This window comes from Leopardus geoffroyi, chromosome A2 (assembly GCF_018350155.1).
Source record: "Leopardus geoffroyi isolate Oge1 chromosome A2, O.geoffroyi_Oge1_pat1.0, whole genome shotgun sequence".
In the NCBI taxonomy this organism is placed as follows: Eukaryota; Metazoa; Chordata; class Mammalia; order Carnivora; family Felidae; genus Leopardus; species Leopardus geoffroyi.
This window is the reverse complement of record NC_059331.1, coordinates 55,695,470-55,713,163: the sequence shown is the minus strand read 5'-3', so window position 1 is coordinate 55,713,163 and position 17,694 is coordinate 55,695,470. Positions and strand designations below refer to the sequence as shown.

The 17,694-nt window shown below is 56.3% G+C and overlaps 1 protein-coding gene across 3 annotated transcripts; it reads left to right on the top strand.

Moving 5' to 3' along the window:
- The first annotated feature begins 33 nt into the window (after positions 1-33).
- Positions 34-17,599, top strand: TMEM43 (transmembrane protein 43). Of its 3 annotated transcripts, XM_045493938.1 has the most exons (13): positions 99-289; positions 961-2,169; positions 4,508-4,657; positions 5,531-5,665; positions 6,310-6,404; positions 7,420-7,469; positions 7,732-7,801; positions 8,609-8,679; positions 9,566-9,687; positions 9,964-10,038; positions 10,654-10,755; positions 13,234-13,351; positions 15,512-17,599. In XM_045493938.1, exons 3-13 carry the CDS (start codon positions 4,601-4,603, stop codon positions 15,712-15,714), a joined length of 1,098 nt encoding a protein of 365 aa, XP_045349894.1. In that variant the 5' UTR covers positions 99-289; positions 961-2,169; positions 4,508-4,600; the 3' UTR covers positions 15,715-17,599. The 3 variants fall into 3 exon arrangements, with proteins under 3 accessions (XP_045349893.1, XP_045349894.1, XP_045349895.1); XM_045493937.1 differs by lacking the exon at positions 961-2,169 and having other exon boundaries at positions 34-289; XM_045493939.1 differs by lacking the exons at positions 99-289; positions 961-2,169 and adding an exon at positions 3,987-4,209.
- The last annotated feature ends 95 nt before the right edge of the window (positions 17,600-17,694 follow it).

The following is a 17,694-nucleotide window of genomic DNA, read 5'->3' as shown; positions in this document are numbered from 1 at the left end:
AGAATGGCTTGCAGTGCGCAGGCGCATCAATGAGGTACAGTGCGTGTTGCAACTCAGTGGCTAAAGCACCTGATCCCAGACTACATTTACCAGGAAGGCTTGCGGCGCGCAGGAGCAGAAAAGTTGTGGCTTACGGGGCACGTCCTCCCAGATTCTGGGGTTCACGCGGGTTTTCGCAGCTGTCCGGTAGGCGGTAGGCCGCTGAGTTCTGTACTCAGGCCATCAACCCCTTCCGCAGCTGAGCAGAACGAGGGTGAGCGGCGAGCCGGGTCTCACCATGGCCGCGAACGTGAGTGTCTCCTGGTCTGCCGGACCCCACCCAGACTTCCCCATCTCCCGGGGCCTCTTACCCGAAGGGGCCGTCTAGGTCCATCTTGCCTGCCTGGCCCTCCTCCGTGCGGCCGGTCCATCTCCCTCTGCATGCCCTTGTCTCGGCCTTTCGGCAGCTAACCCGTCTGTTCATCTCTCTTAGTCTGCCCGGACCTCGACGGCGGGCTGTGCGTTTGCGGGGAGAGAGACTCGGGAGCCGTTGCTCCCAGCACTGGGATCGCCTTGTGCGCGGCGCCTGCCCGCAGGCCCTCCTTTCATTCCCAGTGCCCACCTGGGCCCTTGGGCTTCCCGTTTACACACGGGTTTTGGGAGCTGGACGGGACCTCCGAGGGAGCCGGTCCGCGGGAAGGGTGGGGAAGCCTACACGGCTCAGGTGGGGCTGTCCATCAGCGGACAGACGGGGCTGTGCGGGCGGGCCGTGAGCTCCGCGCCCTAGGGAAGCGTGTAAACCGAGGCTAGAGATGCTGCAAAGGGATGCGGGCGAAACTGAGAGTAGAGGAGTTAGGATGACTGTGGGAGGGAGCATTTCCCCACTGCCGGGCCCCTTGGTCTCCTAGGGTGTGTTTGGTTAGAGAGGTCCTGGCTGAAGGTGGTTCCCTTCAAAAGGCTGCTGGCCCTTTCTCCCTGCAGCCAGCCTGTCTCTCGGGAACCTTTCGATTGAAGCCCAACATTCATTCAACAAACCGAGCAGTGGGAGGAGCAGCGCCTCCCGACGGAGCGCTGGGTGTGGGAGAAGCCTGGTGACTCACCACTCTCCTCCTCTGTGAAAGTGCTTCTGGAGCCAGCCCTGGTGCCCTGCCAGCCCCAGACGCTCCCTCCCTCCCGCTTTGCTGGAGCGTCCTAGCCACTCTCCCCTGACCTGTTACACCCTCTTGCCAGACCCCTGGGTCCTCTCTGTGCCCCACGCCCCTGAAGAGGCAGGGTTTGTTTCACCCACAGCCCTAGTGTACTCCGCCTCAGTTGGAGTTGTCTGGGAGATCTGGAAACCCTGAATGCTGCACCTAGAAACGCCTCAGGGGTAGTCTGAGACCCAGGGTCTGCCAGGGGAGCCGGCAGTCAGGAAACCAGAGGTAGATTCTGTCCACCCCCACACCGCCACCGCCACCATATTTTACAGATGGAGAATTTCCCCAGCAGGACAAGGCACTTGCCCAGGGCCTGACAGCCAGCTTGGCCAGATACTTCGTGAGAAGATGCTGTCCAAAGACAGCAGGCTTGGGAGTCAGGCAGACCTGGGGGCAAATCCAGTTTCTTCCTCTCAGAAGCGGTGTGGCCTTAATCGCTCTGGCTTTGTGTCTCTTCGTGGGATCTGTTCCTGTGAAGTTTAAGGGAGTCAGTCTGTGGTTAGCACGGTGCCCGGCACATGCCTAATGCATGAGAAAAATCTATCTTCACAGTCTGGCTCGGGTGGCCCTGGTGGGCAGAAACTATCTTGGGTACAGTGGCACCTGACCTGGTCCAAGGAATGTGGATGAGTTTGGGCATCTTCTGCTGCTAAACCTTTGTTGAGTCATCCAGTAGCTGGGTGCACATTTACAGGAGCTACCAGGCCCAGTGAGGAAGAAAGATCTGATGATGGTGGGGTGGAGCGGGGAGGTGCCACAGCTTCTTAATCAGTATAACAACAAAACTGCCCTGGGACAGAGGCACTGGTAACCATCTCCTTTTTATAAGTGACTAAACAGGATCAGAGAGGTAGAGCGACTGATGCAACAAGTAGTTTTTAGGGCCCACGTGTCAACCACTGTGCCATCACTCACTGCTCTTTGCTTCTGAGCCTGGAGTGCTCATGGAGGATACACGTATGTGTTCAACACATATCAAGGAGCCAGCATCAAGGTAAGGGGCTCAAAGGTGGCCTTGAAGGGGAGGAAGAGAGGCACCCGAGCGTGCCCCGCAGGCTAGGAAGATGGCAGAGTGGGTAGCGAAGTGTGGCTGCAGGAAATCGCCATCATCCTCCACTCCAGACCCTCCATGTTTACCGGGATTTTGGTTTGGAATGTGGGCTGGGTGTGGCATGTCCCTACCCACCCTACCCCTCCTGTGGGTTGAGGTATATCCTCCTGTGCCTCTCTTTCTTCCCTCCAAGGCCTTCCATGAGCTCTTCTCCTTGGTGTTGGCTCGTAGAGGTATGCTGAGGGGAGGCCCAGAAGGAAGTCATGCCTTCTGGCTTCCAGGTTTAGGGCTGCACTGCGAATAGCAGGACTGGCTCCCTTCCCTGACTCTCTCTGCAGCAGGTTCCCAGTGTTCAGCTCTTCTTACAGGCCAGGAAGTGAGGAATGCAGCTTGGAGCAAAGTGGTAGGAGAGTGGCCTCTGGTCTGTCCATATATGAAGCCCAGTTCTGCCCCTTAGAGGCTGAGTGATCTGGGCTTAACTGCTGAGCCTCGATTTTCTCATCTGTGAAATGGGATAGCGATAGCTTTCCCATGCCTGGCCTGTAATAGACTGGCATTTGGCCGTTGTCATCATTATGATGGATGATGGTCACCTGCCTGCCTGCATCGAACAGCTCCACTCATGTTCCCCAGTGGTGTGGAAACTTAAGACCGTTTCTGAATGCAATGGACATCTGGTTTCTGGGAGGCATGGGCTGGGGGCGTTCGGGAACAATCAGAGAATGTGGCCTCAGCCTTGTTTAAGCAGAAACTGACCCGAGTCTCTCTTCTGGCCCCCTGTGCCAGGGGCCTGGCCCACTCTGATCACTCATCTCAGAACCACTTTACGCCTTTGTGACTTTGGTCAGCGTACCCCAGCCGTGGGTACCTGTGCATTCCTTCCTGTGCCCTGGTCGTTGAGCTGTCTGATAATTCAGTCCTTTGGTCTCAGCAGTGCTATGGATTGGATTATTATCCCCATTTTACAGATGAGCGAATGGAGAACATAAAGGGGTCAATTGCTCACCCAAGGCCCCATCACCGGTACAGGGCAGGGTCTAGATTCAAACCCAGTTCTTCTGGTTCCAGTGTTCTGCTCTTAACGATGCTAGTCAGCAGGGGACACTTCAAACCATGCTTCTCTTCTTGGCTGGACAAAACCTGACCCACTGACTCTGGAGTTTGAAGCCTACCATGAACCCTCCTGAATGTGTCTAGCCATCCTCATCTCCCCTCCAGCCCATGCCTCCCCAAACCCAGCCAGAGCAGATGGGCAGTTGTGCTCCCAGGACCACCTCCTGCTTCCTCACCATCGCTCAATGGCTCCCCCTGCTGGGGATGCCCTTACCCCAGGATCTGCCTCTCTGAATCCAATCGAATGCCCCCTCTTCTGGGGAGCCTGCCGTGATCTCCCAGCTGGAAGGGGTCGCTCCTTTGGTGCTGGATCTGCTCCTCACCAGACACTCAGCATGGCCTAGTACTGTTTGTGCCTGTAACTCGATGGCCCTGCAGCCCGTCTTCCCCTTCCCTCGCCGCTATGAGCCCCAGCGTGGCCCTCGGGAAGCTGAGCCACCGTTTGTTGAATTGAATTCATAATATATCTCTGATAACCTCTTTGGAAAACCGTTTGGCAAGTTTCTTAAAAGCATACATCTTTTCTATGATCAGCAAGTTCACTCCTTTGTGGGTATTCATTACCCACTTTCCCCAAGGAAAAGGAAAGCACCATATCTGCATACAGATTTCTGTGTGAATGTTCATAGAGGCATTGTTCATTACAGCTGAAAACTGGAAACAACCAACACATCCACCCACTGGCGACTGAGTCAACAAATGTGGTATATTCTTAAGTGGAATACTTAAGAATTCCACGTAAAGGAATGAGCTACTGATACACACACCACAATGTAGTTGAACCTCAAAAGCTTTATGCCAAGGCAGAATCCGGACAGAAAAGAAATTTGTGCTGTATGATGGTCCCATTTACGTCAGGCTCTATAAGAGGCAAGACTAATCTATAATGATACAAATTCAAATACTTGTTACCACTAGAGGGTGGGGAGAGGGGAGTATTGGCAGGAAAGAGGCACAAGGTAACTTTCTGAGATGATAGAAACATTCTTATCTTGATCTGGATGTTGGTCAAATGGGGTATGCCCATCAAACTATACCTTTAATACCTGTGCATTTTTACTGTATATAATTTTGGTGAAAACTGAATATAAACAAATAGCAGAATTCAACTTATTTTTAAAAAACTAATTTCCATTTTGATTTTTTTAAATATTTTTTTTTCCCTCAGTATTCCAGTACAAGTAACAGGAGAGAACATGTCAAAACTACAAGCAACCCCCAGCCAGGCTTCTTGGAGCGGCTCAGCGAGACCTCGGGTGGGATGTTTGTGGGGCTCATGACCTTCCTGCTCTCCTTCTACTTAATTTTCACCAATGAGGTAAAATGTTTGGGATTCCCCTGTGCAGTATTAGAGAGCAAAGGCTATGAGTCCAGAGGCTGGATGTGGTGACAAGGGCCTAGATTTTACCACAGGCGGGGCCGGGGGTGGGGGTGGCAGTGCTAAATTAGTCAGAATGTTTTCTCTTAGGACTCATGTCACAACTGTCGTAAGTAGGAAGACAAGTGCATTGGTGCACAGGCCTGAAATCCTGGGGTAGCCTCAGCTTCAGGCATGGTTGGATCCAGGTGTTCATGTTGGGTCACCAGGAATCTCCATTTTTCCACTCTTGCCTGTTTTTCTCTTTATGGATTCTTCTTTGGCGGACTTTTCCTTTGTGGTGGTAAAGATGGCCAACAACTGCAGGGTCACATCCAACCAGCTTAGCAGCCCCGTCTCTTCCAAGACCGACTTAGCAAAAGTTGCAGGGAGATGTTTCAGTGTCCTGGCTCATCTCAGTCCTCTCTCTGGACTAATCCCTGAGGACGATGAACCCGTGTTCCGATTGGCTAAGCCTGGGTCCCATGATTTGGACAGCACTACAGACAGGCCCATCTAAACCACATAGACTGGGAGGTGAGGGAGAGGGAGAAGGCAGAGAGAGATGGCATAAGGGCACACAGCAGACAGAAGCACCAGCACAGGGCAGCAATGAGACTGGTGAGAGGGTGGCAGGAAGAGAACTGCCTGGGAAAGCAGGAGTCTTGGGTTCCAGTTCACCTGTGCCACTTGCCAGGCCTTGGTTTTCCAGCTGTGAAATGGGGAGATAAGCCCCATGCTTCCCGAGGCCCCATCCTGACATGATACACTGTGGTAAGCACGACTGTGCTGAGCCGCATCTGAGGTGAAATCCCCACTCACCTTTGCTCCCAGGGCCGCGCACTGAAGACAGCCACCTCCCTGGCCGAGGGGCTCTCCCTTGTGGTGACCCCTGACAGCATCCACAGTGTGGCCCCAGAGAATGAGGGAAGGCTGGTGCACATCATCGGGGCCCTGCGCACGTCCAAGGTAGGTGAAGCTTTCTGACCCGCCGGAGGCTCGGGGCGCATCACTGGTTGTTGTCTGGTTGGGGCTTTTAAGCACGTGGGCTTTGGAGAGGGACACGCAGGTGTGATTCCCGGCTGCCCCACTCAGCAGCTGTGCGGACCTGTCAGTCCTGAGTCTCAGCATCTTTCTCTGCAAAATGCAGACAATTACTGTAACAAACTGGGGGGCCGGCTTCAAGGATTTGGTGGGATCAGATGGCCAACCCCTTGGCCCGGTGCTTGGCACGTGGCAGGAGCTTCATGAAAAGGTGCTTTAGTGGTTACGATAACACGTGTGTCTAGCACAAGGCCCAAAGGTACTCTGGTGATCAGACCTCCCTCTCCTGTTTGAACCCTGAATACCCTGTGGTTGGCGCCAGGGCATTGGTCGTGCAGCCCGAGCCGGTGCTGTGAGGCTCCCGGCCCCAGGCGCTGGACATTGTGGACTCGGGACAGGCAGCGTCACCCGGTCCTCCCGCCCGAAGCAGCTGTGGTACTGCCTCCGGGCCCTGTCCTCCCTGCCTGTTTTTCGTCCAGTCCGGCTTCCTCTGGCATCCTGGGCTGGTGTGAGCCTTGTCCTGAGTTTTGTGTTGCTTGTGTGTTTGATTTGTTTGATTCTTTTTGAAGCTCTTGTCGGATCCAAACTATGGTGTCAACCTTCCGGCTGTGAAGCTGCGGCGACACGTGGAGATGTACCAGTGGGTGGAAACGGAGGAGTCCCGGTGAGCTGGCAGGGAGTGAAAACTCCAGGATAAGAGGTGCAGACGTCAGATGTCAGGATCAGATGCAGGTGGCTCTTTATTTGGACACTTCTGGAATTTAAAGTATGGTATCTTCCTCTCAGAGGGGGCGCCTGGGTGGCTCAGTCAGTTAAACGTCCGACTTCGGCTCAGGTCACGATCTTGCGGTTTGTGGGTTCGAGCCCCGCGTCGGGCTCTGTGCTGACAGCTGGGAGCCTGGAGCCTGCTTCAGATTCCGTGTCTCCCCCTCTCTCTCTGCCCCTCCCCAGCTCATGCTGTGTCCCTCTTGCTCTCAAAAATAAATAAACATTAAAACAATTTTTTTTAAATCTTCCTATCAGAAGTGTTGAATCATCCCCAAGTTATCAGCCAATGATCTTCTGTTTGGAGGTGGCAGAAAACCTAATGCGAGTGGGAGGATGGGTTAGCTCCCGTGTCTAGGGAGTTACGCAGGGCTTCCCAGGCTTGAGGCATGACTGGATCCAGGCACAAACAGTGCTTTCCTGCATGTGGGCTCCGTGTTCTCTCCCATGACGGGGCAGAGGTGGCACTGGGTTACATCCTGTCCCTTCTAACAGAAGTCTGAGGGCATCTGTCATTAGGCTGGAGTCACTTGGAGCCGAGCAATGTGGACTGTGAGTGAGGGTGGGGAGGTGGTTAGGGGAGCCAGGGCAGCTGCAAGGGGCCCTCCGTGGGGCTGGCCTGGGGCAGAGGGTGCAGCGAGGTGTCTGAGCCCAGAGGGCAGGGCTGCAGCCAAGTGGAGCCACATTTCAGCCTAGGAGGATAAAGCTCTTTTCTCCAGGGTGGGCCTTTGAGGGAAGGAGCTGGCTGTCTGCCCAGGAGTAAGCACCTGTCTCTGGCTGGTACAGTCAAGGCCGGCTCCATTAGGAGATTTTGACCTTGTGGGCCCAAGTTGTGTCCAGCTGGAGAAGCTTAGACATGGGACTGCCCTGGGGGTGACAGGCTAACTCTGGAGTGCCCTGTGCTTTCCCCACAGGGAGTACACCGAGGACGGGCAGGTGAAGACAGAGACAAGGTACTCCTACAGTGAGTACCGGGCCCCCACCATCCCTGCACACATGTGGTCTCTGCCCCTGGCCGAGGCTGACGGCAGTGGGGAAGGTGTGGAACCAGATGTCGGGATCGCTGGGTGTCAGTCCTCAGAGTCTGGCTCTGTCATGTGTCCATTGAGGCTCCAGGAGCTGTCCCTCCAGCCCTGGAGTGGCCAAGGGCTTGGATAAAAGGACACAGAGCCTCAGACATGTGGCCACTCTTACCATGGTTCCTGAGTTCCCTCTCCCTGTGACAGACACCGAGTGGAGGTCAGAAATCGTCAACAGCAGAAACTTCGACCGAGAGATTGGCCACAAAAACCCCAGGTGAGAGATGGCCCTGAGCATAGCCTTGCCGGCCACTGGCGGGTCCCCAGCCTCAGCTTCCTCAGCAGAGTGATGGGGTTGAGTTGCTTCTGCCTCATGAGTTGATGAAAGTCTGGGACACGGTTCTGAGGCCAGTTCCTGTGCTGGGCACCGGGAACGCAGAGGGAAATCCTGATTCCTGACCCCCACAGGTCCAACAGGTCACGAATGTAAGGCCTGGACTGAGTGCTGAGAGGCACTTGCACATACAGTATCCGGGAAGCATTTGTTAACAGCCATGGGGATGGGAGGGCAATCAGGAAGGGCTTTCAGGAGGCAGTGGCATTTGATCTGGGCCTTTGTAGGATTTGGGCAGAAGGCAGTTAGCTCAGAGACACGGGGGTGGTGAGATGGGCTTGGCGCTGGAGCGTGGCTGGAGCCGCGGGCAGGCCTGTGCCCGGAAGGGTCTTGAATATGCACAGTTGAGCTTGGGAGCTACCTGGGGCTGGAAAGGCTGAGAAGGGTCAGGGACGATGTAGAGAACCACAGAGGGTCCATGTGATGACTGGTGGCTGGGGTGGGCCAGGCTGGTAGGGGTCTAGATGTGAAGCTCTGGGGGACAGGAGACAGGAGGAGGGTGCTCCACCAGGCAAGGGGACAGGAGCGTCCGGGGGATAGATCAGGTGGTAAAGACAAGACGTCCGCAGTGCCTGGGCTAGTCGGGACTTGCAGGGGCCCCGGGGTGGAAAACCTGCCCAGCGCAACCCAAAGAGACGGCACAGCCCCCAGCCAGTGCCCCGCTCCGCCGACAGCTCCTTCTCTTCACAGTGCAATGGCAGTGGAGTCGTTCACGGCTACAGCCCCCTTTGTCCAAATTGGCAGATTCTTCCTCTCAGCGGGTAAGTTTCTGGCCCCTTCAGATGAGCCAACAGCACCCAGAGGCCTCGTGCTTCTACTTGGCCACCTCCCCGGAGCTGGGGTCCCCACTGCCCTGGATGTGGGATCAGCCTGCACTTTCCTGGCATCGTACTTTGGGCTGGGGGCCAGAGGGAAGGCAGACCCCCAGGAGGTGGGGGACTTGTGCAGAGCGGCCCCACCTGAGCCAGGTTCCTTTGAAACACAGTCTCTTCCAGAGAATAAGTACCAGGCACCCCTGGTGCCTGATCTGACCAGACAGAGCTGAGAGCCCTTCCTCAAGCAGCCCCAGAGCCAGCCGCAGAGATAAGGCTGCCCCCAAGGCCTCCGTCTGGGAGCCCCAGCCGGCATCCTGCCCTATGTGAGGGAGAGGGTGGTTCACTGTAGGCCCCCCAGGTGACACCAAGGAGAGGCTTTCCAGGGACAAGGAGGCACCACCAGCCACCTGGGTCTGTCCCTGGGCCTGCCCCAATAGAGTGGGAGAGAAGACACATAGGCCCCAAATAGCCAGGGAGAGGGAGGATGGGCCGTGCCCTGGGGCCTGGCTTGTCTGCCATCTGCCCTGTTGCCCAGTCAGTGTCTGCTGTGCCTCTAGTGCAATGCATACAGCAGACGAGCCAGGCTTGGACAGGTGGGGGGATCTGAGGCAGAACAGGTGCAGGGCTCGGGCTGTTTCCAGAGCTGCAGCCACTCCCACCGGCTGGAAGGGGGACGGGGAGGCTGTCCTGGAGGAGATGGAGACTGAAAGGGGCCTGCGGTACGGAAGGAGGGATTGGGGAGGGTGCTCCCGTAAGGCGGTCAGGCTGAAGGGTGTACCGCTCGGGGGCGTTGTTTGCACAGCATCGTTTGTGATTCCCGCACGCTCCTCAGGCCTCATCGACAAAGTCGACAACTTCAAGCCACTGAGCCTGTCCAAGCTGGAGGACCCGCACGTGGACATCATTCGCCGGGGAGACTATTTCTACCACAGCGAAAACCCCAAGTATCCGGAGGTACACAGGGGCTTGGGCTGTTCACACAGCAGAGGTGGGGGCCCTTACAGTGCCAGCCCCCGGACAACACACAGGAGCCGCATTCCTGCTTGGGACTCTGATTCGGTTCAGTTGCATCCACTTGGCCAAATGAGATTGGAGGGGAGAAGCCTTGAGATGGGAGCCCCTGGGCCGAGGTGTGGAGGTGGGAAAAGAGCTTCGGCTCTGGGTGCTGGGGACACAGGCCCAGGCTGACTGCTCCCGGTCTCAGTCAGCCCACGTCTCTCCCACCCCCAGGTCGGAGACCTGCGCGTGTCCTTTTCCTACGCGGGGCTGAGTGGCGATGACCCCGACCTGGGCCCGGCTCACGTGGTAAGTGGCTTCCCCAGGGCAGACCCAAGCAGGGGGTCCTGGCCTTCCAGGGCACAGGCACCACGTACAATGCCGTGAACACTTTGGACCCTTCCTGCAGGAAGTGTGTGCATGTGCTCACACCCGCACACAGACGGCTGTGCCTTGGAGCAGTTTCAGAGCTCTGTGTGCTCCACAGCCATCCGGGGACATCCATGGGCCCCAGGCTAAGAACTGCTGTTGTAGGGGGACCTCCTAATCATGCCTGCCCAAGTTCTTCCAATCACATGCAGCTTTTTCCCCCACCCCCGCCTCCTAGTCCCCAGCCCCCAGTTTTTGCTCTGTAAATATTTGGTCTCCGGTTCCTGACCCTGTCACATGCAGTCCCACCCCTGGCCCCAGCCCCTGCCCCACACTGACACATGCTTCTTTTTGCCAGGGTCTTCCGGGAGCTTGAAATGAAGCAGCTCCACTGACCTCTGGGGGGCAGGTGTGCCCCAGGCCGATAGGTGGAGAGAGGGGCTCCGGGCTGGCACGGGTCTCCTCACTGTCTCCCCCAGTTGGCGCTCAGTGCGGAGGGGTGCTGGGACCCGGCCCGCCAGTCCCCTCAGCTCTAACACTGAGTTCTCCCATCAGGTCACTGTGATTGCCCGGCAGCGGGGTGACCAGCTACTCCCATACTCCACCAAGTCTGGGGACACCTTGCTTCTCCTGCACCATGGGGACTTCTCGGCAGAGGTGAGTTGCTGCTGCCTGTCTGTGGGATGGAGGGGCAGGCATCTCCCTCCTTCCCTCTCCCCTCCCGTGGTTATTTAATAAGCTCCCACACTGGAGGGCGTAGCCAGTGCAATGAGGCAAGAAAAAGAATTGGAAGGAGCAGGAATCTCCCCATATGGGCAGCGGACTGTGTGTAGGATCGTACTTTGGGCATAGGCCCAAAGGATGCCGACCGAGGATAGAACAGGGGGCACAGCAGACCCCTCCTCCTCAGGCTTCCCACCTCCTGGGGGGAGGGACCCATCAGAAGAAAGAGCGAGTGAGGACACCGTGTGCTGAGAGCTGCGTAGGGGAGGCAGATGCTCTGAAAAACGGACAGGATGATAGAGCTGCAGAGTCCCCATCTGTACAATGGGGAGGGTCATGTCTTACCTAAGTCCCTAACTTTTGATTAGTTCGATTGCATGCCTTAAAAGTTAGCCCCTCTTTTCCAGGCAGAAACCCTTCTCTTCAACAGAAAAATTGTTTTTATATTGTTGATGAACACAGTGTATCACTGGTGGGAAATTCTGTATGTGCCTGGAGCAGGATTGCAGGACTTTTCAGTCCATAAAGCTTTGAGAAGGAAAGGCAGTGGGTAGGGGTCCAGGCATAGCTGTGGCCCATTTGACTGTTATCGTCCTTCTCACTTCGGCCCCTGGCCCCAGGTGATGATGGGCCTCACCTTGTCCTCTGTCCAGCCAGGACCAGGGTGTGGGCAGGCTGCCACCCAGGAGCCCGGTGACCAGCCTCAGGGTGGGGCTGCCACCTCCCAGTTGGGCGGGCGTGAGTCACCCTTTCCATGGCAGCTCTCAGGGAGTCTCTAAAATTAGGAGGCCCTGCCCAGGCTTCTCTCTCTCCTGCAGCCCCAGCCTGATCCCGCGCTTCAGTCTCCTGCAGGTGGAGGCCCAGGTCTCAGAGCCATTGCCCCCAGAGAGGAGTGGGTGGGGCTCATGGCCTGCTAACTCCCAGGAAGGCAGGCTCAGGCAGTGCTGACCACCCCGGGCCTCCAGCACAGGGCCTGGGGTCTCCGCGAAGCAGGGAGAGAAGGCCCGTAGCCAACGAGGTGGCCAGGGCCCTGAGGAGAAACCCAGACCCCGCGAGTCGGGATGCCCAGATTCCAGCCCTGGGGGCAGGAGGGCTCAGTGTGGACAAGTGTGGACACGAGCTGGCCCTAACTCAAGCCCTGCTCTGTCTTCCACTGGCTACAGGACTTTGAACCAGTTGTTTATCCTCTTGGATGATAACAATGATGATCCTTATCTTATTTGGTTATTGTAAAGATTATTCATTTATTCAGAGCCTTGGTTTCCTTATCTGTAAAATGGAGATAAGTGTGTCTACTTTGTGAAGTTTTTTTGAGGTTTAAGTAAGGCAGTACTTGTAAAGCACCGAGGACAGCAACTGATAAATGGTAAGCACTGAATGTTAGCTGTCCTTATCGTTATTGTCATAGACAATGGGGGTGCTCTCTATAGAAATGACATTAAGGCTGGCACTGGCAGAATGTGTTGGAGCTGGCTGGGCATGCTCCAGGCAGAGCAAGCACATGTGCAAAGGCCCTGGGACAGAAGGACACTTGACCTGGACCCCTGACAGGCACCAGGGTCTCGGCAGGTTGCCATGGGGAGGAGGTGGCGGAGGGGAGGAGGCTATTGCAGCGGTCCTGGTGAGGGTGACTGTGGTGAGAGGTCTGGGGAAATGTGGACACAGCATTGACAGGACTTGCTGACAGGCCGGATGGGAGGTGGTCCTTGTGGGGAGCAGCAAGCCGAGTCTGACAGCCCGGTTTGGGCTTGTGCAGGCGGTGGGCAGTGGTAGCATTTGCTGAGGTGGAGACAGGAGGAACAGGTCGGGGGCTGGGGGGAGGCTGCAGTGTGGGTGTCGGATGGCATGTGAACAGCAGGAGGCCCCGGGCTGCAGCTAGAAACCACGGGGCGGGGGTGGGCAGGGTGGTGTTCTGGCACGGAGGCGCCGAGAAAATGGTTGGGACCCGCGGGGAGGGCGCGCTGTGAAACTCCAGCGTGCAGAGGGCAGGCAGAGGGAGGGGGGCAGCTGTGGAGACTGCGAAGCAGCGGGGAAACGGAGCGAGGTGCCCAGAACCACGTGAGGAGCGGCCAAGGTGAAGTGTCACACAGGATGCACTATTGGGGATGGTGGTAAATGACCCCAGAAAGGAACCACTGGAGGAAGGAGGTTGGGGTTCATTCCGGATGAGGTGGTGGGCTAAGGACTCCTACCTTCCACAGAGGTCTCCTGCCCCATCCTGTGCTGTGCGAGATGGGCAGACACCTAGGCCCGGGCAGGAGACGTGCCCTTACCTCCTTTGGTCTTCTCAGAAATGGCCAAATGGCTCCTGGGTTGGGATGGATCCTCTGGCACCTGCCCTGCCAGCTAGGGAGGCTGGTGGCCCCTCAGAGACATGAGACGTGACGCCCCTTCCCCCGCCTTGCCCTGCAGGAGGTGTTTCGTAGAGAACAAAAGAGCAACTCCCTGAAGACATGGGGCCTGCGGGCCGCCGGCTGGATGGCCATGTTTATGGGTCTCAACCTCATGACGCGGATCCTGTATACACTGGGTAGGTGTGCAGGGACAGGCGGGGGCATCTTGCTCACCCTCATGCAGCCCACATGCCTCCCTTGCACTTCTCACACCATCTCTAACCCTTTCTGGCCTGCTGCAGTGCTCTTTGGGGCAGAGGCCGGGCATTTGGCCCATGTCTGGGTCCCAGTGCACAGCCCTGGGATGAATGGGCGGAGGAAGACAGAGACGATGGACAGGTGCTTTCGGGGGCGGGGGCGGGGTGGGGTGCCAACTCCTGGGAGGGAGTGTGTGGGAGGGTTCGGTGTGGCTCCTGTGATCTGAGGGTCTGGCCCATCTGTCCCCAGCTGACCCGCTCATTCCTTCAGCCCTTCATTCCACAAGTGAGCAGCCCCGACGAGGAGAGCGGCCAGGCTTTGCAGTGAGCCAGCTCTGTCATGTCAGAGCTCTGGGTACTCGGGCCATTCCCCTTCCTGCCTCAGCGTCAGTCACCTCACACCTAATGTGCAGTTTTGTGAAATGTTTGGCAAATAGGAAACACCCCAAAACTTTTATGCTTCCTCACCCTAAGACCTGGGCTAGATTCGGGGCAGCCAGCAAGTTGGAGTGCGAGGCAGAGTGCTGGGCCGCTCACTCGGCACCCGTGAGCCCAGCAGTTGCCAAGTGACCCAACCTGGCACAGGACTGAGGCCCCGGTTGACTGAGTAAGCACTAGCCCCACACTGTTGATCTGGGCCGACGGGGCGTCTCAGGGGACTTGTGTCCAAGCCTTTACCCCAGTGTGTCTGTGTCCAGTCCGATAATTCCGTCCAGGCCTCGCCAGGCCCCAACAGAACCCTCTCCCCCATTTACCCTTCCCAGTTGTGGGGGGGGGAGGTCTGGCTGCAGTATATCCCAGGCTAGGAGGGAAAAGGACACTTCCTCCCCTCCAAGCCTTTCTCCGGACAGCTGAGTTGTGCTCAAACCAGCCAGACGCATCTTGCGCGCCATTTGGGAGAGATTAGAATTTGATCAAAATCCTCCACCTTTCCTTTGCATTGAACGCGACCTTGGGTTAGGCCATTTCCCCTCTCGGAGCCTCAGTCCCCCCACTGCCAGATGAGGAGGTGGGAATCTGTCTCAGAGGGCCCTTTGATTCTCTGACTGCCCGCGATCCTCCTCTTTGCTCTTCATCTGGGATGCTGACGCTCCAGACCGAGGACAGACGTCAGAGCGGGGACCGATCGGGGAAGCGACGAGCCAGCATTCGTTCACTCCGGCATTCAGTCAGTAAGCACTTACTAAGTGCCTGCTGTGTGCAGGATACTGCTCTAGGCCCTGGAGACTATGCCATGGGCAGCACAGACAAGGTTCCTGGCTCTGGCACTTTCTAGCTGTAAGACATTAGGCAAGTTGAACTCCCTGGGCCTTGGTGCCCTTGTGGATAGAATGAGGGTAAAACAGTACAGCCTCCCAGGGCAGGCACGAGGGTTTGAGGAGACGGTCCACATAGTGCCTGACACGTGGTCGATGCACAGAAACACGAACCCTGCTTACTGTGAGGGCCAAGGCGGGGTATGTGTGGCAACAGACCAAGCTGAGCCAGGGTCCTCTGTTCACAGCGCCAGACCACTGGGGCTTCCTGGAACTGAGTGAAGTTTCCCCCTGTGGACTGCCATCAGCTATAGAATGCTTACCTGGAGGGGCAGACAGGCCAAGGACAGGGTAATTCCAGATAGATTAGCCGGACCCTAGACTTTACCATATAGGGCCAGTGGCCCATGAGATCCTTGAGGTGGGAGCCAGCTTAAGCTGATTTATTTCCCTCAGCGCAGAGCTGTGCGCACAGGTAATGACCCGAATGGCCGAGAAGCCCACCTGGGCACCCACAGAAGGTCTCACCCACAGTTTTCATCGAGGCGTGAAGCAGGCGTAACTTCCCACCATTACAGGCAAATGTCTTCCCAGACCGATGGCACCAAGGCACTCCCACCTGCCTGCTCCCCTGGGGCGGCGCATGGTGCATGGTGTGCCTTCCTCCTCTGGGTCCTCCAGCTCTCACGGGAGCCTGTTCGCGCCACCGTGTCCCCTCCCTCCCTCCTCCTCACCTGGCGACACGGGCCCCTCCCGGTCCGCAGACACGGGAACGATCCGCTGACCTCGTGCGACGCAGAGCACCGTGGCCCCGGAAGCCTCACCACCTTTCTCTTCCCCACAGTGGACTGGTTCCCCGTCTTCCGAGACCTGGTCAACATTGGCCTAAAAGCCTTCGCCTTCTGCGTGGCCACCTCGCTCACCTTGCTGACCGTGGCTGCCGGCTGGCTCTTCTACCGGCCCCTGTGGGCCCTCTTCCTCGGCTGCCTGGCCCTGGTGCCCATCATCATTGCTCGGACCCGGGTGCCGGCCAAAAAGCTGGAGTGAGGCAGGCCCTGGCCCCCGCCCGACACCCGCGTGCTCCTCAGGATCCAGCTCACCCCCTGCCCCCGTGACCCCACTCCTCACCCCAGCACGAGCCCGCATCGGTTTTGGATTCTGCGCCCGCTCTGCTCCTCAAGGGGCCACGCCTCGCGGTGCGCGTGGACGTCAGGTTTGGTGCCCACCACCAGCTCGCGTCTTCCCACCCTCTTTCTCGCCAGCAGGCAGCTCTGGTGAGCGGAGGCGGCAGCTCCCGGCTGGCCGTGTGACAGGCGACAGGCATCCATTCTGCTTGCTTCCCTCCCTTCCCTCGGGACCGTGTGGCTGCTTCACGCGTCTCGCTTGGCTGATGTCTGCCAACAGTGAACTGGTGACACTCCACACGGACCTGCTGCCTTAACACTCACCGGCCCCTCACCCTCACCCTTGGAGACAAGTGCCAGGGCTCTGCCCAGCCACCCCTGCCCCGTGATCCCGCGTGGCCACCGTCACCAGCGGCCTCTGAGCGTGCTGCGGTGCCGGACAGACCGGGCACGGGCCCCCACACGGGGCACCACAAACCCAGTTCGGGCACGGCACCTGACTTGGTACTTAGAAAAGCCACCGAGGTCACGGTGAAGAAGCGTGGGATATTTGTTGGGCTTTATTTACACGTAGTTGATAGTTTGGCAGAAACTTCTTAGTGTGTAGGATTTCCAAAGCTCTCATTTGTTATGTTTCTCTTTGCTACACTTCATGTGTATTTTCCTACTCTAAGAGGGTGTTGTTTCAAATAAGATTTAAAAACACAAAACACTGCTTGAATGATGAGCACTTCAGACTGTTAGAGAAAAACTCCTCTTAATCTGTCAGTTGAAGTTAATTCAGGGCACAGAGAGGTGTAACTGGGGGCGTGACTTACTCCTTAAAAAAGAGTCACCTCCGTCAGAACTCTGGTCACTGGGAGGCTCCAAGGTGCTTTTGAAGCCAGCGTTGGCGAAGGGATCCCACTCTGGGAGGAGAGGGGAATTTGGAGAAGGTGGAGAGAGGCATTTCCGTTTATCCTCTGGCATCAGAAACTACCGATTTACTTGAAGATGGTATTTTGAGTTTTCAGTCAACCGTTCAAGGAAAAGGCTGGACGCTTTCTCATCCTGAGTGGGCTCCCTCGTGCCCCCATCACCCCAAACCAGAAATCTGAGACCTGACGCTTGTGCAGCACCCGGGCCTCATGCCTTTCACCGTGGGAGGCGTTCACACTAGCAGCTGGCCCCCGGGTAACTCCTGTTGTGCCCACGTCCACAGCTTCTCTAAGTAAAATGTACCCACACTTCATTGCACTCCTGCTGTTTCCCAGGTACTCTCACGCCCTCTGAAGCATAAAGTGTGTTGTCACCTTGATGTCTCAAAAGGTCCTTCGTATATCCTTTATCTGTTTATTACTTGGAAACTGTTCTGCCTTGCTGGGAGCGGTCGCTTTAGCAAATTAGTTGGTAGTTGAGTGAGTGATGGGAGACCTAACAATCTCTCATCGGCCTGGGAGATCTGTGGTGTAACTTCAGGTTCTTCGTGCAGAGAACAGCTGGCCCCAAAGAGGACTTAGCTGGATTTAAGAATCGAAACAGTATTCACCACTGCTTATCACGTGAGCAGTTGTCATCGAGTGTCTCCTCGTGAAGGATGCTTTTGGAAAACAATACAACTAGATGGTGGCTGAATACAAACTCTGTGGGATTTGGTTTGTGTAATTTTTTCTACTACAGATTTTAAATTACTGCGAATTTCAGTAGTGTTCTTAAAGAGCAAAATAATGTTAAGAAATGTTTGAAGTCTTTGGGAAATCATGAAATTTGTATCGTATTTGTATTTTTGATAAAAATTCAAAATAAATTTCAAAAGAGCTTTTATAGGACCTTGCTGTTACTTTTTTTTTTGAAATTTCTATCTTAAACAGTTCAGCTGTAGAACTGATGAAGGACTGTGAGTTTTTAGAACTCCGTTCTAAGT